Source organism: Sebastes fasciatus, chromosome 2 (genome assembly GCF_043250625.1).
Source record: "Sebastes fasciatus isolate fSebFas1 chromosome 2, fSebFas1.pri, whole genome shotgun sequence".
NCBI lineage: Eukaryota > Metazoa > Chordata > Actinopteri > Perciformes > Sebastidae > Sebastes > Sebastes fasciatus.
The window spans coordinates 8,121,250-8,139,566 of NC_133796.1; the positions used below are offsets into that span (position 1 = coordinate 8,121,250).

At 39.6% G+C, this 18,317-nt stretch overlaps 1 protein-coding gene across 2 annotated transcripts in view; it reads left to right on the top strand.

The window, feature by feature from the left end:
* cdh8 (cadherin 8) overlaps nucleotides 1-18,317 on the top strand; it is a 117,568-nt gene that overhangs the window by 81,250 nt on the left and 18,001 nt on the right. For both annotated transcript variants that reach the window (XM_074660422.1, XM_074660428.1), the window contains exons 5-7: nucleotides 4,262-4,429; nucleotides 4,695-4,882; nucleotides 12,758-13,005. In XM_074660422.1, the coding sequence (XP_074516523.1) occupies nucleotides 4,262-4,429; nucleotides 4,695-4,882; nucleotides 12,758-13,005 (604 nt within the window). The remainder of the gene's footprint in view (nucleotides 1-4,261; nucleotides 4,430-4,694; nucleotides 4,883-12,757; nucleotides 13,006-18,317) is intronic.

Consider the following 18,317-nt stretch of genomic DNA (forward strand, 5'->3'; position numbering starts at 1 on the left):
TCTTTGAAAATGGCCATGTCAGTTTTTCCTCACCAAAATTGAGTGTAAGTTTGGAGCACTATTTAACCTCCTTCGCGACAAGCTAGTATGACATGATTGATGCCAATGGATTCTTTAAGTTTTTGTAATTTCAGTTTCTAGCTGTAAAACTGAGCCCGCTACAACCTAAAAATTGCAAGTTGCAACAAATGTGCGTTAACGTGTAATTATCCCGTTAACTTTGACAGCCCTAGTTCTAACACGTTGTAAAACTGAATGAAATGTTACATTTTGAACACAAAACAGTTGTGTTTAGGCAACAAAACCACTTACTTAAATTTAGGGAAACAAATTGTGTTGCGGCTTAAAATAACTGCATCTATGTTTTCTTTTGGTGATCAACCATGCAAATCAATGATACAACCTACTAGTGGGCGTAGCAGGCACGTTCTGACCCAATTCTTTGAGGCTTATAACCACTAATAACGTCCATTTAATGGCCTGATAAGTCGAAACAGCTGTTCAACAATGCGATGCATGAAATTCATTATTAAAACTACGAAATTATAAGATTCATACGGGCATCACTGAGTCGCATGCTTCCACGAACTGATTGGTCGCCCTAAATGCTAAATGGGCCAGTACTCATATGCTACTGCGGAACATCATTGCGTTATGAATTCAAAATAATAATAATGACTTCTTCCTTTCACATGGCAAACTCTTCAGCAGCGTCACCATGCATAAAGTTATCTCAAAACAGATTCCAGATTGGATCTTTAATTGCTTTTTCGGCTGACTTTTTAACATGTGTCTGTAAGCAATATGATTAAATAATGGCGAAATTACATTAATAAGAAATGAGATGGAAATCGACCGCTGACAATTTGGGAAAACAGCACACAATAAACAAGCTTCGAGAAAAGGGAGTCTCCAAATTTATGTGCATAATTAGGGCGAACACTGAGTTCGACACGTAGAAATTGGGCTCGTCCCCGTCGCTACAGGCGCCGCAATCTCCGTAGCATCTGCAAACGGGAACGTGGCTTTAGAAAAGGCACTGAACGGACAATTTAAGGATTAGCATTCATGCACTGTGTGATTGCGCGGCACATGCAGATGGCTCATTCAAGTGAGCCAGATGTTTTAATGAATGTTAATGAAAAATAAAAGGTAAGGGGAAAACAACCATTAGGATGCGTTTGACACTTACAACGCCACATTGGAAATGAAAAGCATTCAATAAATAAATAAACACCGTGCCCCAATTCATCACTTGGTTAATGGTCGGTGAAGAAGAAGAAGAAAAAAAAGTTGAGGCAAATATCTATGGAAATGAGTGTTTGTCTATCCTCCCTTTTCAGTGATTAGGAATTAATTTGAATAATTAACGATGATCAACAGAGATGAGAGTGTTGCTTCTAGCATGATGACTGAAGTGTGTGTGTGTGTGTGTGTGTGTAAGAGGGAGTACGAGTGACTTGTTTGTGTTGTTCTTATTTATGGGTTCATTTGGCTCATAATGTAGCATGTAGATAGTTTAAATGTTGCTTTTACACACCAAGAATACGCCCATATGAGTTTGATTATTTCAGTACGTAGAGCAGAGATTAGAATAAGGTGGGAGGATAAATTCTTCATTCAATTTGACGAACGAATTTTTGTTTTGGTTTGGAGTCCTTCACACGTCTTTTTGTGTGCATATTCACAAGGACGAGTGAGTCGATACACTACAGACTGTACTTTTTTTTCAGCTTAAGGGTGCTTAAAAAAATTTACCTTTTTCTATTCATTTTAAGTTTAAAAGCACCTTAATACTATCTTTATTTGATTGATTTACTGCATGTGGAACTGAGCACTTGGCCTTCACATTGTCTATTGCTGTGCTTTATTAAATTACATGATTATTTTTATGATGGGTAGTAGTAGTAGTACGGCAGTAAAATAGATATATTCTCTCCCTATTTCATTGCCTTTTGAAAGAAGTTTTAAATGAGGACATTCATTTAATCATTCTTTTGAATAAAAATGTTCAATGTGTTGTTGGATCACTCATCTATTACTGCATTCACAATGTGATGCCACTGGTTCCGGCGTCTATACATGTACGTGGCATTCAAAGATAACTTGATTTTGAACCGATGACATGCTACAGAAGTCCTTTGCAGGAAATGGCACATTAGTCTGTAGGAAAACATTCTCACATCTCAGTGAATAACTTTTTGGCAAACAAAAGAATATATTTATATATATATATATATCCATGCATAGCTCATATAACATAGAACACTCAGTACAAGTATAATACAATCCCAGTTTGTGGCAATTGAAATGGTTACCGCTGTAATACTTTTCTTCTTATTGGGGTCTTATAAGCTCATAAGAAAAGCAAAAAAAAGGAAAACAAAATTATTTAAAGGACAAAAATAAAAGGTCATGCTATTTTTTTTACATACTGTATGGCAGTGGGGCCTATGGGACCCAAGCAATGACGAAGTAAATCCAATGTCAACAAAAAACAAGGGTCAAAATCAATACATCACATTTTGTGGACGGTAAGGCCTCCAAACTACAAGGTTGAGACATAATGTGAAAGTAAACTCATGGTCTTGGGTGTGGATGAGGTGGTGTACATACACGTGACCAACTGGTCCAAACTGATTTGTTGTGCTGATCCCATGGTCACCAAATGTACCATATTTTGAGCTATAGGAATGATGGAAATGGCAGCATGTAATGCTCAACATGCATTCATACCTAAATGAAATAATAGGTTGTTTGTCAATGACTCCCATATAAGGATGGGACGGTATAGGGTTTTATCACAATACAAAATACTCACAATAGGTTGATTGTGGTGAATTTTCCAATATCTGGATAAAAGGCTGTCATGGTAGAGAAGTAAAAAATAGAGCCTGATTTAAAAAAAACTAAATAAATAAATACAGGAATTATAATGTAAGGAAGAACAGACTCATACAATGTTGCTATTTTTTTTATTATATATATTTCATTTACCCTTTAATTATGCAGGGGACCTTATGATTTAGGATTACATAATTTAAGATTATTTTTTTTTTCTACAATAAAAAATCAAAATCATAGAAAGGATGTGTGACCTATATATGAGGCAATAAAAACAATATTTGTTTCATTACGAAATGTAGGGCAAAGTGATTCCAGTATGTTTTAGTGCAATTTTAAGAGTTTTAAGCATGTTTTGATGATTATTGTGATAATATCTTGAATCACAATTATTTTGGCATGAAATTTCCATATCGTCCCATGCCATCTCCAAGAACGACATACAGTATACGACTGTTGGAGAGTACCAGAAACAGGCTGTGAAACCGCCAGTTTTAAACATAAAAACAATATAAATATAAATAAATAAAACATAAAAATAATAATAAATCTCAATGTTAATAAAAGCTTTTGTATTTGATAAGATACTATTTAATCAATTGTTTTAACAGCAAGCTCTTTCCTAAAATGCAGTCCTGCTGATGAGGTTTGGTAAATATCCAACCCTACTCCTTTACGTTCTGTAGTTGTTCATATCATCAGTGCTGTGTGACCTCCAAAAGCAAAACTGACCCTGAAATTGTGCTACATCCCGAAGGAAAATCTATCACAGGAATTAAAAAATGCAGGCACAGACAACATCCTAACCCCTCCCACGTTTCTCATCACAGCCCAGCGTATTCTCATTGTCTGAGGCAGCTCAGGACCGAGGCAGGGTGTCATGCCAAAGCCTGGCTTTTATGAGGGGTTTTATATTCATTTGATGATCCTGCGGGCCTCTGTTTCCTGAGTGGATTATCCGTATATGCCGGTGCTGAGCCCTTTTTATATTCAGCGCCGTGGCAGAGTCAATAAGGTCCATTCTGCATACAATATTCAAGATTATACAAGACAGACAGCATAATTCACACTCGATCAGAATACAAATGACTGCAGACGGCGGAACAACACATTCAAAAACAAACACAGCTGATTCTCAGTGTTGGGACTGGCTCAGTCATGACCACATTGCATTGCTCACACAGACTGCGAACAAACCTGTTTTTTTTACCTCTGCTTTATATGGAGTTTCGTAAGGTCATGGTCTAAAATAATGCAACCTACAAACTGAGGAGTAAGGCGAGCGTGAAGGTTACAGTATGCCTCTCTTTTTTCTCCTTGCGAGCATGTGCACACTCACATCATTAAAGTGATGTGCAGAGTATATCAGTCATGTTTATAATTGCATTGATGTGTTATGAACTGTTTCCACCTCCAGCGACCATAAAAATTGCTCTCCATGGGATGGATCGGGAGATGAGAGAGGAGTACCTGGTGGTCATTCAGGCTAAGGACATGGGAGGTCACATGGGGGGCTTGTCCGGAACCACGACGGTCACCGTCACGCTAACGGACGTCAACGACAATTCACCAAAGTTCTCTAAAAGTACGTAACTTCATGACCTTAAACGTTCCAAATCTAATTAGATGGGGAAATAAATTACTTCTGCTCTAAATGAGTATTTCTCTGATTGGTTATAATTGGGGAAAATAAATGTTATTTTGTAAATTTCATCAAACAGGCTCCTCAGAAACTAATTCTAACTGCCTTAAAGTCTAATGATGATGCAGTACTGTAATATGCTTCCATGATTTTGTTTAATTGAATCAACATTTCTCAAAACCAAAGAGGTGTGTCTGTTCCTCCCCAGGTTTGTACGAGTTTGTGATCCCTGAAGACCTACCGGTAGAGAAAATGGGGGGCAAGGTGAAGGCAAACGACAGAGACATCGGCGACAATGCCAAGTCAACGTATAACATCATCGAGGGGGACGACCAGGGCATGTTTGAGATCGTCACCGACACGCAGACGCAAGAAGGGATTCTTCGATTGAAAAAGGTAGGACCTTGAAATTGACTGAAGAGTCAACTCCTCATGCTCTCTGTAAGTCACAGACAGTCAAATACAACAGGGCCACGGACTGTGTGATGCAGTAGTTGTGAGCTAACTGTAATGTGTTTTGCAAGGTGCTATTAGTAATGCTAGCCAGAAAGGTATCTAGCTTGAGGCAGCAGCAGGAGCCATAATGTATTCAGCAAAGCACTATATGTCTTTCATCACACGTGGTCTTTTTTTGTACTAAACCTGGAAAACTTGCTCCGGCCGGTGGGTGGTGCTTGGTTTTAGCTTGACTGCTTTCAACCAGGCTGTATACAACAATTGGACGCAGTCACCGTGATGTCACCAATTGGTTTGTGGACTCCCGTTTTGAAGCCTTGAGTTCAGCATCTTGTCCATCACCATCTTGGTTTTCGGCCGCTGCCAACCAGAAGTGATATGAGAGGGTAGAGCTAAGTACAACCAAACGTTGAATAAGACATTTCCAGTCGACCAAAACGTTTATAATTGACTTTCATGAATTGAAAACACACTGTGAAAGGATTAAAGTTCTAAGATGAAGAACGGTAATAAATCAAGTGAGAAGTAGGGTCATTTTCTCATAGACTTCTATACAATCAGGCTTCTTTTTGCAACCAGAGGAGTCGCCCCTGCTGTCTTTTGGAAATAATGCAAGTTTAAGGCACGTTTAAGGAGGTAGCTCGCTTTTTCAACATGGCGGCCAGGTCACAAACTTTCTCATTTTAGAGTTAAACAGTAGGCTACACTAAAATATGTTTCTGAAAACATTTGAGGTGATAAATAGTCATTACAGTAACAAAATATTGATTAATATTCGCTGCCTAGTTTGACAGTTTGATCAGAGTTTGTGAGTTTCGCTAGCAGTGATTGACAGCTGAAATTAAATCACTTTGAAATATGCCGTGAAATCTTGCAAATGTCATTAGGAGCACTAGGAGGACACAGAGGAACATGATTGTTTTCACAGATAATCCTTCTCATGAACTACTGTAAGGATATTGTGACTGTTTTATAAAAAAAAAGGTTTTATCGTATTTGCTCAAAGTTACCAACTTCAACTTTTACGACTTAAGCAAAAGCTGTATAAAATGTATGTTTTTAATTCTAAATGGTGTGCTAACATAAGGCCATATTGCTCTTCCTCTCCTGAAATTCTGCACCTTAGTACTTGGGAGGAGGTTTCACTCTAAAGTATAACATTAAATATTAACACACTGGGGCCTGCACCTTGAGTATTTTGGAGGCTGAAGAAGCAGTTTGCTCTTTTTTCTCCTTCCATTTAAAAAAAAAAAATGTATGAAAAAAAGATGCAATAAATTCAATCACTTCCACATGGGTTTTGCTTGAAGTAAAGTATGAGTTTTCTAGGTGGACTTTATGTGAGTGTGGACATCCAAAAGCAAATATGGGAAAACTAAGAGGTCTGAATTGCTTTTTTTCTTTCAGACAAGATAATCATTTTCACATTACAGTCTCGCCCGTTTAGCTGTAGACGCCTTAGCTCACGGCAAATAGTAGCATATTGTAAATTGGTCCAGCCCTTGTTCTAACTTTGGTTCAATTCAGTTTTGCTGACTCCCTCATTACCATCACCATAAGAGCAGATGGACTACACCTAAAGTTGCCAGTTGTGTTTTTTTTTTTTGTGATGCTAACACATCCACATGTGAGAGCTGCACTCTTCAACCGCCGGCCTCAAAGCAACGTCGCTGAAGCAGTTGCTGGTTAATTGCTTTGCTTAAGGGAACATTAGTGGTAGTTTTTCTGAGAAGAAAATACAATGCGCATTAAATTTGTTTGAGATATTCCCGTGTGTATGATCCTGAGGAAAGCAAGCTAGCGACACAAAACCTGAATTGCTAACCTTGAGGCAAACACATTAGCGTATAATGGTGTGGCACAATGTGCTGTCGGTGAAGTGTTCCCATCAATGGCATTGCATTCATCGGCTAATTTTGAAGTGCGGCCAAGACACATGCTTTGCTGCTGATTTTCACACCATTCCACAATGTAATACGTTTCTAGATATGCAGTATGTCCTGCAGGATAAAAGCTGTAGAGGTTTGAGCCTGGATATCTTTGCTTGCCTGTAGACATTTAGAGCACCCAATCCCTTATTTTTCTCAATACGGAATGAAGTGTGCAGAATTAACATTTGAAATGTGTTTTAATAACACTGTGACCCGCAAGCAATTTCAAACGCAGCCGTATCTCAAGAACATCTGTTGGAAAATCAAACCGAGGTTCGAACACGTGGTATCAAAGACACCGCAGCTGTTTATATATGCATGCATTCTATACTCTAAGTCTATAGATGCTCCGCTCGGTGGAGGATGTTCGCATATATTGAATCATACATGTGATTGATGGATGGCCGTTCTTAAGCCTTTTGAGTCATGCTTGGTTCAGCGTCTGGAGAGAAAAAGTTATACATCACTCAAACGCGGAATGCCATTGTGTTGTGATGTAAAATGGCATTACCCCAAGGACATGTGGTGTGACTTTGTCAAAGTGTGAACAATGAACTGTGTGGGAGGTGGAATGTATAAGGGCTGAGGCAATCTGCCGGGACTACAATTCACCGCCGACTAAAGAAAACATCAGTGCCGGAGAACAAACTGGACACAAAGCCATAAAATCTCCAACTGTTGACAAAGCAAATGTCAAATGTGTTAGTCTTTTAGGCAACCTCCACTCCCGTGTCCCGCGGAGAGAGCATCCTCGCTCTTCCTCGCGTCTGCTCAGCTTTCTTTCCTCGCGGCCTCGAGTCGTTTGCCTGCATCGCTAAAGCGAGATAGAAGATAATGTGTTGGGAAAAGTAGCAAAAGGGTTTTGCACACTTTATGTTTTTGCATCCCTCCAGACGGCAGCGTCTCAAGTTGGAGTTCAAAGAAGCATGCGTTTGCTCTTTTGTTCTATATCCTCACCGGTGCTATCCTCCAACCGGGGTGACAGGAGAAGAGATTTCGGTGTAACTCTTTCCCATCAACAGCTGCACACAGCTATGAACTGAGCCTAGAATTCAAATTATTACAGAACCTTTTGCGGCAAGGTTAAAACATATCGATCTAAACTGAGGCTGGAGAGGCACAAACCGGGCGAGAGATTCTTTGCTGTTTGGGTTTTAAGCTTTTTATCTGCCAGCCCCCAGGCCTGTCGAGGGATGTTAGTGGGATGCTGAGCTTTCACCCCTGCAGCCAACGCTGAACTTTGAAGTCTCTAAATGGCCTGTGTGTGTACACACTGATTTGATGCTAATGCTTGAGAGAGACCGAAAAAATGACACAGCTGGGGCGTGGGGTGGGACACGGCGGTGAGAGGTTGTTAACACGGGAGGAACTAGAATGTCTCTTTGTTGCCGAAGTCTGCCGTCTCCCATTTAGAAATTGAGCTTCATTCAGTTAAGCCATGTTGCTCACCGGGAACACGTCAGAATTTAAACTGGCTATGCAACCTTGACTACAAAATGTCCGGCACATAGCTCTACTGTTTTCCTTTTGCACTCATGAATCTCTTAATAGTCAGCAATAGCTGTTCAACACTATGCATACTAATACAAATCAAAGTGGCTCTCCCTGGATTACTCATTCAAAGCGCTGTGTGCGCTTATTGAATTAATCATTTGGATGGGTCAAAATATGACTATTCTGATTCCAAGGGTAGGATATCATACAGTATTTAGCCTTTTTTTTTTTATTTTGTAATTTATATTGATAACAATTAGTCAAATTTAACTCGGCTAATCAGAGAAGCTGTTTACCACTGTGTTTTCTTTAAAGCATACAAGTGGATTTGGTGTAATTAAATATGCCAGCAACAGTGAGACTCCCCCGCTCCCCTTTCCCATCTCTGTTAGGACACTGGAAACAAATATAATGAGTTGTTTCCACAGGCTGTCAAGTGGGAAATAAATATTTTGATAAGGGGGGGAAGCCAATTTTCCTGGAATTTAATGTGGAGTAGTTTGCTAAATCGCTTATGTAAATGTGAAAAAGCAACTCGCAAAAAAATACTCTTAAAGCTGCATTCTGCAATACTGGTATTCTGTTTCAAATTATTATGTGCAATCATAGACTGTATATAACAAGTGGACGCAGTCACCTTGGGGTCCACCGAGTTTGACTTTTTGGCCGTCACCATCTTGATTTTTTGCAACCAGAAGTGACACAAGAGGTTGGAGCTAAACTGAACACTGAATACGACATTTTTAGGCGACCGGAATGTAAAAAATAACTTTCATAAACTGAAAACACACTGAAAGGGTTAAATGGTAAATGGACTTGCATTTATATAGCGCTTTTCTAGTCTCCTGATCACTCGAAGCGAAAGGGTTAGACTTCTAAGACGAAACACGGACAATTCCCAGACCGGACAACGCCGTGGTAGCGACCAGTCAATCACAAGGTAGCCACGCCCTAAAGCATACCATGCTTTATGGTCTATTTGACTCTAAATGGGACCATAATTTACTAAATGAGCATCATGCTGTATTGAAGACTTGAAACTAGCGATTGACACCATAAACTCATGTTTACAATGTTTACTAAGGTAATACATCAAGAGAGAAGTAGGGTCATTTTCTCATAGACTTCTAAACAATCAGACTTATTTTTGCAACCAGAGGAGTCGCCCCCTGCTGGCTGTTAGAAAGAATGCAAGTTTAAGGCGCTTCAGCATTGGCTTCACTTTTCAGAACTCAGAAGTTGCCGTCTGTTTAATGTGAACGCGGTCACTCATAGGGAAAAACTCACAGGGATTTAGCATCCGACTCTGAATTCCCCCTCAGGTGTTGAGTGTTTTAGAGGAGCTATTTTTTTTTACAGCCTTTCATTTAGCCTTTTTTTTTTCTTTTTCTGAGGAGTTGGAGAACAAAACAAAGCTAAAAGGAGATTGAATGTTGCACTCACATTCATCAGGTGGCCACAACACTACTCCAACTGTTTGCAAACTCATTCGCCAGAATTTCAGTGTTGCATTAACAGTTTATTCCGCTCCCCCTCAGTGAGATAATGTCGCTTTAATATGCCAGTGCAATTTGATGTCTCTTCTCATGAGCTTCCTGAGAGGATGCAGCTTTGTACATTGTGTGCAATTTCAGTATCCAATGACCAGTGTTGCTTCATATCAGTGAGCCAATGGAATAGCTAGAATTACAATATTCAGATGTGACAGTACTCACCAGTTTAAATATACAGTTGTGTAAAAATCAAGATTTGAAATGACATACTTAAAAAAGTAATGTGCCAGTTAGCTTCACCTTAAATCAATATTTGTACCAGTAAATGACTTCCAAATAATGATAATAAGACTCAGGCCTGTCCCCTGTCTCCGTTCCCATGTAATCATTTTGACTATCCAGCCACAGTCTCATACAGGCTCTTCCCCTCCACTACCCTCTGAATATAAGTGTAATCCATTGGCTCGAGGTCCAGCCACACTATGTACTCTCTCAGCACAGATGGCAGGATCAGAGAGAGAAAAGGAAGGAATGGAGGGGGGAGCTGGGTGTCAGGAGTGAGGAGGAGAAGAAGAGGAGGTTAATAATGAAAGTGTTCCAAATAGCTTCTCCGACCATGGAGGAGTGGGGCTTGGAGAGGCTTCAGGGGCTTGGTCTGTCTACGAGCGCCCTGATGCCAGGGGTGCAGCGTGGAAGTCAAAGCCACGAGTCGCCTTCTCCCCACACCCCCGTCCCCTCGGCTGCTGCTACTGTCTCACAGCTGGACCCCCAGACACCCCTCCACCCCCAGAGCTCTCCGACCTCAGGGACAATTCCTCTAGCTCTCTCCTCTCTCTCTCTCTCTCTAACTGAATACATTTCCCGTTTTGTTCATCTCCCTCCTCTCTTAGTCCTTCTCTCTCCCCAAGCCAGCCTCCTATCCCCTCAAGCGGCAAGGCCCAGTTTTGATTTCCCTATAAATCCCGGTTATAGAGCGTGGAAGTGACTTGATCCCATTATTCTCGTAGTATGAGAGCGACCAGAGGTGATTCCGAATGAAATTGTGACAGTCTGGGGTGTCCTCGGAGATGCCAGGAGACTCAAATTGTGACTCTCCCCTTTCTTTTAAATATTAATGATGAGCCATCTGTAAAGGGAATACTGCAGAGCATTTGAAAATAGCGATTAAACAGACATGTCAGTCAAACACAATGACAATGTCCTGTGCAAAATGTGTTTTATTTCTCTTTGGGAAATTACACCTTTTGTTGATAGCCTTAAATAAGCACCTGCTCTTATTTATTTTATGTGAGCTGGTTGTGATAGCAGTGTGAAAGCTCTAATAATCTGCTGTCACTCCGAGCATTAGTGGGGAGATTTGTGTTCTTTCATGCCGATAAAGGTTGGGAAATATTTTCAGTTTGTGCAACTCTGGAATTTACAATTATTGTGCCTGTTTGATTTAAATCAAAATGATGATCAAATAAATTCTGTGTGCGGATACCATAGACATTATCACAGTCACTCACAAACTCTGTCTCTTCAGATTAAAGCTCCCGGTGTGTGTGTAATGTTTATGTTGTTAGTTTCTTGTTAATGGTTATGATGGCATGATTCTTTTTTAGTAGAAAACAGAGGAAAGCGTTTACAGTTTGGATGCTCACTCCGCTTAGCAGAGGAATGGGGTACCAGCATGCATTGCTGTCTGCCACAGTGTCTTTTTGGGTACTACCACTGGGGGGCGCTACATTTAGGCATTTTCAAATCTTAAACACAGGGGCTTTAAGTTGGAATCAAACATCAATTCACATTACTGTAACTAGCATCTACCCTATTGCATTAAGAAAAAAAATATGATTTTAATAGTAGTGAAAGAAACGCTCGAAACAAAAGTAGCAATGCCAGAAAAAAATGGTCATTTACAAGTAAAATTCCTCTGTTCCCATTTGTTTTAAATAAAAGTACAGAAGCATTTTTTTTAGCAACATATACCAAAGTATCAAAGTAAATGCACTCATTATGCAGAGAGGACATGTTTAGATTACTGTTTTGTTTGTAATGTCGTAACTGATTGCAACCGTCTTCTACAAAATAACTCATACAACTAAACTGCATTATCAATAGGTTTTGAGGGAAACATATTTTCTCCTGGATTACGGTTGCAGTATTGAACACGTGGTTAACGTAAATTGAACTGAATGACAAAAATGCAACAAAACTACTTATTAAGGTTTAGTAAAACATCATAGTTTGGCTTAAACTAAGTATGTTTGTTATGTTATTTAAGTACAGATATATATCAAAATAAGTAAATGTTGACTTTTGGTTTCACACGGGACACAAACACCCATCAACCCTAACCTCCTCCCTATATATACAGACTTCTGTGGACTATGATTAAAAACATATTAGTAATATGTCAAAAACAAACATAATCCAGGAGAAAATATGTTTCCCTCGAAACTTAATTGACAACGCAGTTTCATTGTATGGGAACGTACTTTTTTGGAGACCAGGCTGCTGGTTGAGGTGTGGGTAACTTTAACTGTTATACTGTATATCTGTTGGAAAGTTTAACATGGTACTCCAGCCAAGTATTGCATTTTCATAAAGTCAAAGGGCTCCATTTCTTATTTAATAAAAAAAAGGTCAAAATCAAAGCAGCAGAGAGCCAAGATGCCCACTTGTAGTCCCTAGTATGAGTCAAGCTCCAGAAATATTGAGAGTTGTTCATACAATATAGTTTATGTGGAGAAAGTACATTATTTTCCTCTGAAATATAGTGGAGTAGAAGTATAAAGTAGCATAACATGAAAATACTCAAGTAAAGTCGGCTACAAGAACCTCAAAATTGTACTTAAGTACGTCAGGAATCAGTATAATACTTCTGCTCTTGTCTCTTTGTCCCTCTTTTACAGCCTATAGACTACGAGAGCAAGAGAGCCTACACACTGAAAGTTGAAGCCACAAACATCCGCTCCGAGCCCAGCAGCGGTGGGCCCTTCAAGGACACGGCTACAGTAAAGATCGTGGTAGAAGACTCCGACGAACCTCCCATTTTCTTCAAACCTGTGTACCTACTGGAAGTGAACGAGAACGCCCCCGTCAACACAGTCATAGGGACGGTCACCGCCAGAGATCCAGACTCCACTGGGAGCCTTGTCAGGTAAGAGAGTGGATGCAGTTGACAGTGAGCTCAACCTTTGTGCTGCTATTGACTGACCAGAGCAATATAGTAAGAAAAAAAAAAAAAACTTGAGAAAGAAAAAGCTCTTTAGTGTGACTTCAAGAAGTGATGGAGAGTATAGGTTAACAATGAGTCTTTTCAGACTATAATGAGTTGTTTTAATAAAAGGGTTGACACTGAGCCATGCAATTAAATTTCCTCATGCCTGTGACCTTTGGAGGCTATAGTAGTGTCTTTGGCAGCGAGGAAGCAACCCAATGATTGCTCTCATTTCCGCAGATGTACAAAAAAAAAAAAAAGAAAGTAGATTTTGAGTTGAAGGCAGCACAACTTTCACTTCCAATGTGTGACCAGCTCCGCTATATTCTCCTCTTGTATGACTTATTCTTGGAAATACCACAAGGGCACCTTGAGGATAGGTTATACAGGCAATTTCTCTACCTCCATCTTGGCATTTCATTAATTCTCCAGCGACTTGCTGACCGCATTCCCGGGACAACACTCAACAGGTTGTGCGTAATTGCATGGCGAGCACAGAGCAGGCTGGGTTTCATAGATTGGCTGAGGCTATAGAGCAGGGCCGGTTCATTCTACTTTTTCTTTTTTTATTTCTTCTCCTTTTCTGGTGGCATCCTCATGTTTAGTGATGAGATTGCCAGGAGGAATTGAGCCCTGAGGTTGCATGATGTCCCTACCGTGGTAAAAAAGAGAAGTACATTTCATGTGCAATGACTATCTTTTGCCTCTTTCTGTCCTGATTTTGGGTCATGGTGCTCCTGAGCAAGTCAGTGTTTGATAGAGGGAGATACAGAATTAGTAAATGTAAAAGTAGGCTAAATTATTAATCAATAGTCAAAATAATCTGCTGATTGACTAAGTCATAAATAGTCTTTTGCTCTTTATTTAGATGAAAAAACAAAAAATAATGAAGGAAACAGACAGAAACAGAAACAAGGCTATTATTATAAATTAGTGCTTTTTAATACATCTTAAGTGTATGAAAGCATAAATTTAATATAATTAAATGTAATAATTTCAAAACATGTTTTTCTGAATTATGTGCATGTGGCATCTTCAAGTCTTGTTTGCCAAATCAACAGTCCATTTAAAGCCCAGTTAAAAGCAGTGAATCCTCACACTTGAGAGGCTAGACATTAATAACCAGCTGATCGACTAATTAATGATTAACTAATTGTTGCAGCTCTAAATGCAAATGTAGTATCTTGGTATTTATTTAGGTGAAGTAAGACAAAAATGATTAAAGACACAGCAACCCAGTCGCCAGAAACAAATGTTGACATTGTACGTTTCTGCATCAAAAAAATCTGCCTGGTATCACAGGCAGGCAGAAAAGCACAATGCCACGTGGTTAACTTTGTCAAACGATTGTTAACGTTAACGTAACAACGTAACATAACAACGTAACTTAACAATGTAATGTAACAACATAACATAACATTTGTAACGTAACAACGTAAGTAACAACGGAACGTAACAATGTAATGTAACAATGTAATATAACAACCTAACTAGCGTGAATAAATACCAACCACCCTTAGTGGACTTTCTTACGTAACGTTATGTAACAAATGTAACAACATTACGTAACAAGCGTACTCAACATTTACTTTTGGCTTTTGGGATACAAACAGTGGTCTCCTGGGTGAAAGTCCTGTGTTTGTTTGACCCATCCATCAGCACTCCCACCCGCCCTTAGTGAACTTTCTCGCTGTTTATACTCGTTATTATACAGTGTAACTTTCAATAACGGCCACTCCGTACACTAGGTCACTTGCTCTGCTTGTCACTCGTTGTACTAACATTTTCTCTGCCCGAATGCAAAACCATCCACAAAAAAATGTTGAATATTAATAGCTAGTTATGATTGCCTACATTCTGGTTATTCACCTCCTTCAGTGCTTGATTATTGAGAGAAAAATGTCACTAAATAATGAATGAGTGTGCATGCAGATGGCAGCACCCTGCTGACATGATGTCTTCACTCATTTGCAGCTATGACACTGTCCAGATATCAGCATCTCATGTCTTGGCACGTCAATGTTAAATGTTTTGAGCATGACACAGTGTGAACTATGTCAAAGGCTGCTATCTGTATGTTCTAGCGTTTTTGCACTCTCTCTTCCTTTCTTTTGTATTTGTCCTGAGGTCATTCGCTTACACTCACAGTGTTCATTATGCTTTTAATCACCAATTTTACAATTTTGTAGAGAAGTCAGGACAATGGATTGTTGCTCGAGGGCTTTGTGTGACTGCCGGGCCCCACTGCAGTCAGAGATACAGAAAAAGAGCCTTTTGAAAATGTTCTCAAGAACTTTTATTTTTTTAATGCAGCTCATTCTCAAACTTTCAATTTTATTCCCTGAGAGAGAGAGAAGAAGAAGTTGTAAGTGGCCAATAGAATGCTGCATTAATCATCTGCCAACTCCTGTAAAGCCACCGATCAGCGGGGGGAAATAATGGCTCAAAGATTGTATACACAACCAGAAATTTTCTCGCCAGTTTGCATTTTGTCACAACAAATTGCTTTGCCTCAACATGTGATTTTCTTTGAAGTCCAAACGTACATTTCACCCCCTGCAAATGTTCATGATGAGCGTGATCTGTCGCAGATGTCAAGTGTTTTCTTTGTGGGGGATGAGATGAAACAACCTCTTGTTATGGAGAGCTTACTGTAATATGATGCATCACCCTCACCAGAGACCATTTGATTTTCCTTCGCATTGGTATTAGCCTGTAATGCTGAGCTTTGGGCTGATCAACTGATTACAGTCCGGAAGATTTTAATCCTTCCAGATACACTGACTAACACAAGGCTGTAGCCTCAATAATGCCTCCTACATGATCAGAATGATGTTCTGAATAATGGAAAATCTGGACAAAAGCCTCACTTGACAATAAGCCAAATAATTACACTTTCAAACTTTGTTTGTTTGTAGTGCGTACAGGGCTGCAATTAACAATATTTTTTTTTTCATTATTATGATTATTCATGATTAATTGATTAATCATTTGGTCTAGTAAACAAAATGACTATGTTTCACACGTGACACAAAGCGGTCTGCTGGGAGAAAGTCCTGTGGAGCTCCACTTCTGCCCACCAGTAGTGGATTTTCTCGCTTGTTAAACCCATTACTATTCGATAATGTTATTATTCAATGTACCTTTAATTTTTGCTGGATAATTTACCTGCTCTGCGTGTCACTCGTTGTACTACGTCACTTGCTGTGGCCGTCCGTGGACTTACAAACGTATTTGTGATACGTCACAGAAAAACATTATCTTCGACAAAATACGTTTCCTTCCAAACGTAATTGAGAATGCAGTTTAGTTTAGTATGGGAACATAATTTTTTACGAGACAGGTCGATGAAAAACGTATTTTTGGGGGTTGTCAGACTGATTTAAAATACATAAGTATATTTTGAACCATAACCGTTTTGAATATATTTCAAGATTTGTCCAGAAAAAGTGTGAGAAGCAAAGCATCCTTGTGAAAACAATGGCAAATATGTCAGTCAACATATGCAACTTGTTGATCTTCACACTTGAATTACTTGTAAATTATACATATCAGCCTACAATTGTCCTCCTCCCTCCCTCCCTCCTGTCTCTTATTCTTTGACTTTCTGTTTCAATGATTGGTAGAGAAGGCGCTCCCAAAATGCAAGCTGTCATTAGTGAAGGTGGATCTATAGCGGAGGAGTGGCAGCAGTAATGGCAGCGCCAGAGTGGACTTTCTCCTGACCGCCATCTCAACGAGCTCTCGAGTCGACCCCTCTGATTAGAATCGCTCTCCGTCTCCTTCCCCCCCCTCCAGCTGGACCAGACTGAACCAGTCTGAGTCTGAAGCACTCGGGGGCGAGTGCTCTGGTGGGCTGCCATGTCCTCTGCACTCAGGAGACAAACAGCCCCTTAGCTGTACTTAATGCATCCAACCAACAACATTTCAGGTGCACTCCATGAAATACTCCCTCAGTATTGCTTCTCTCTGGAGCCTGTGCTCTGTCGTTTTCTACCTGACTGATCACAAATAAAAAGCAATGTGACATCTGGCAGTCACTATATGGCTGTCTGACACAAACTGCTATTTCATAGAATAGAATACAGGGACTGTATTTCAGGCCACCATATTGGTACCGTGACAAGAATTGCCAAAATCTGCTTTGGATTTTAAAGAAGTTTGTTTTCACCCTCCTTTTCTTGTATTGTGGAGGGAAATTGTATTGGAATTCTGCAAAGCTTGTTTCTCACTGCGGGCTTCCATATGTTGTCTTAGCACAGCTGACCGCTAACATGCTGCATATGGTAATACAAGCAGTCATGTCAACTGGGTGGTTCTGAAATGAATGGAAATTTAATGTCAAGAAGGCCTATTCCGCAGGACGTTTGATATTGTGTTATTTATGATTTACTTTGGACTCTCAAGGAAAATCACCTTCCTTGTAAAAGGGACAACCTGAATAAAATGTAGTGTTAAAACACGACAGGTCAGCATTCAGGGAACGGCAAAAATTAGTTCTATACATCTGTGGTCCTCCCGGTGGAATTACTGACCTAATAACAGGCAGAAATGTCACAGAGGCATTTTGTTCTCTGCAGCATTTGTTCTCGATCTTTTTCACCTCTTCTGCCTCCAACTTGTACAGGCACTCAGTCACTCACACACATTCACACCGTATCGGAGATAAAACCCCGCACCTACTGTGCACACATGCATAGGTGTGAAAAAGCACAGACACACACTAACGCAGGAACCTTTCGTTGGCTGTTTAACCTTAGGCCTCTAATTTAGTGATGATAATATATTGTTAGAAGTGCTAACTTGAGCCTGACCAATATATTTGAATGGCCAATGGTAAAAAAAAAGAAGAAAAGTGTAAACTTTACAAAGAAGAAAAAATACATTCATCCTCGTACTAATACAATTTTGAATCCACAAGTGATAAAACACATTATTACACTCAGGAGTTTTGCTAATACAGCCTTGCTTGGTCTGGTATGACCATAAGCTTTTGATGGCTAATATTACTTTACATTTTAGTTAGAAATTGCTACTCCAGAGATTTAGTACTTTCATGCACGTTCATAAAGTTTGGGAGCTCACAAGAGGTACATGAAAAAAAAATACAAAATTATACTTGACTTTTAATCCCTAGTATGGTCAAGATTTGTCAAAAACGCTGGATCCTACAATTCCCAAAATGCAACTTGATAGTATTTTTTCATTAGACCCAATAACCCTGATGATGTCATGAGGTTTATTTTCTCAGA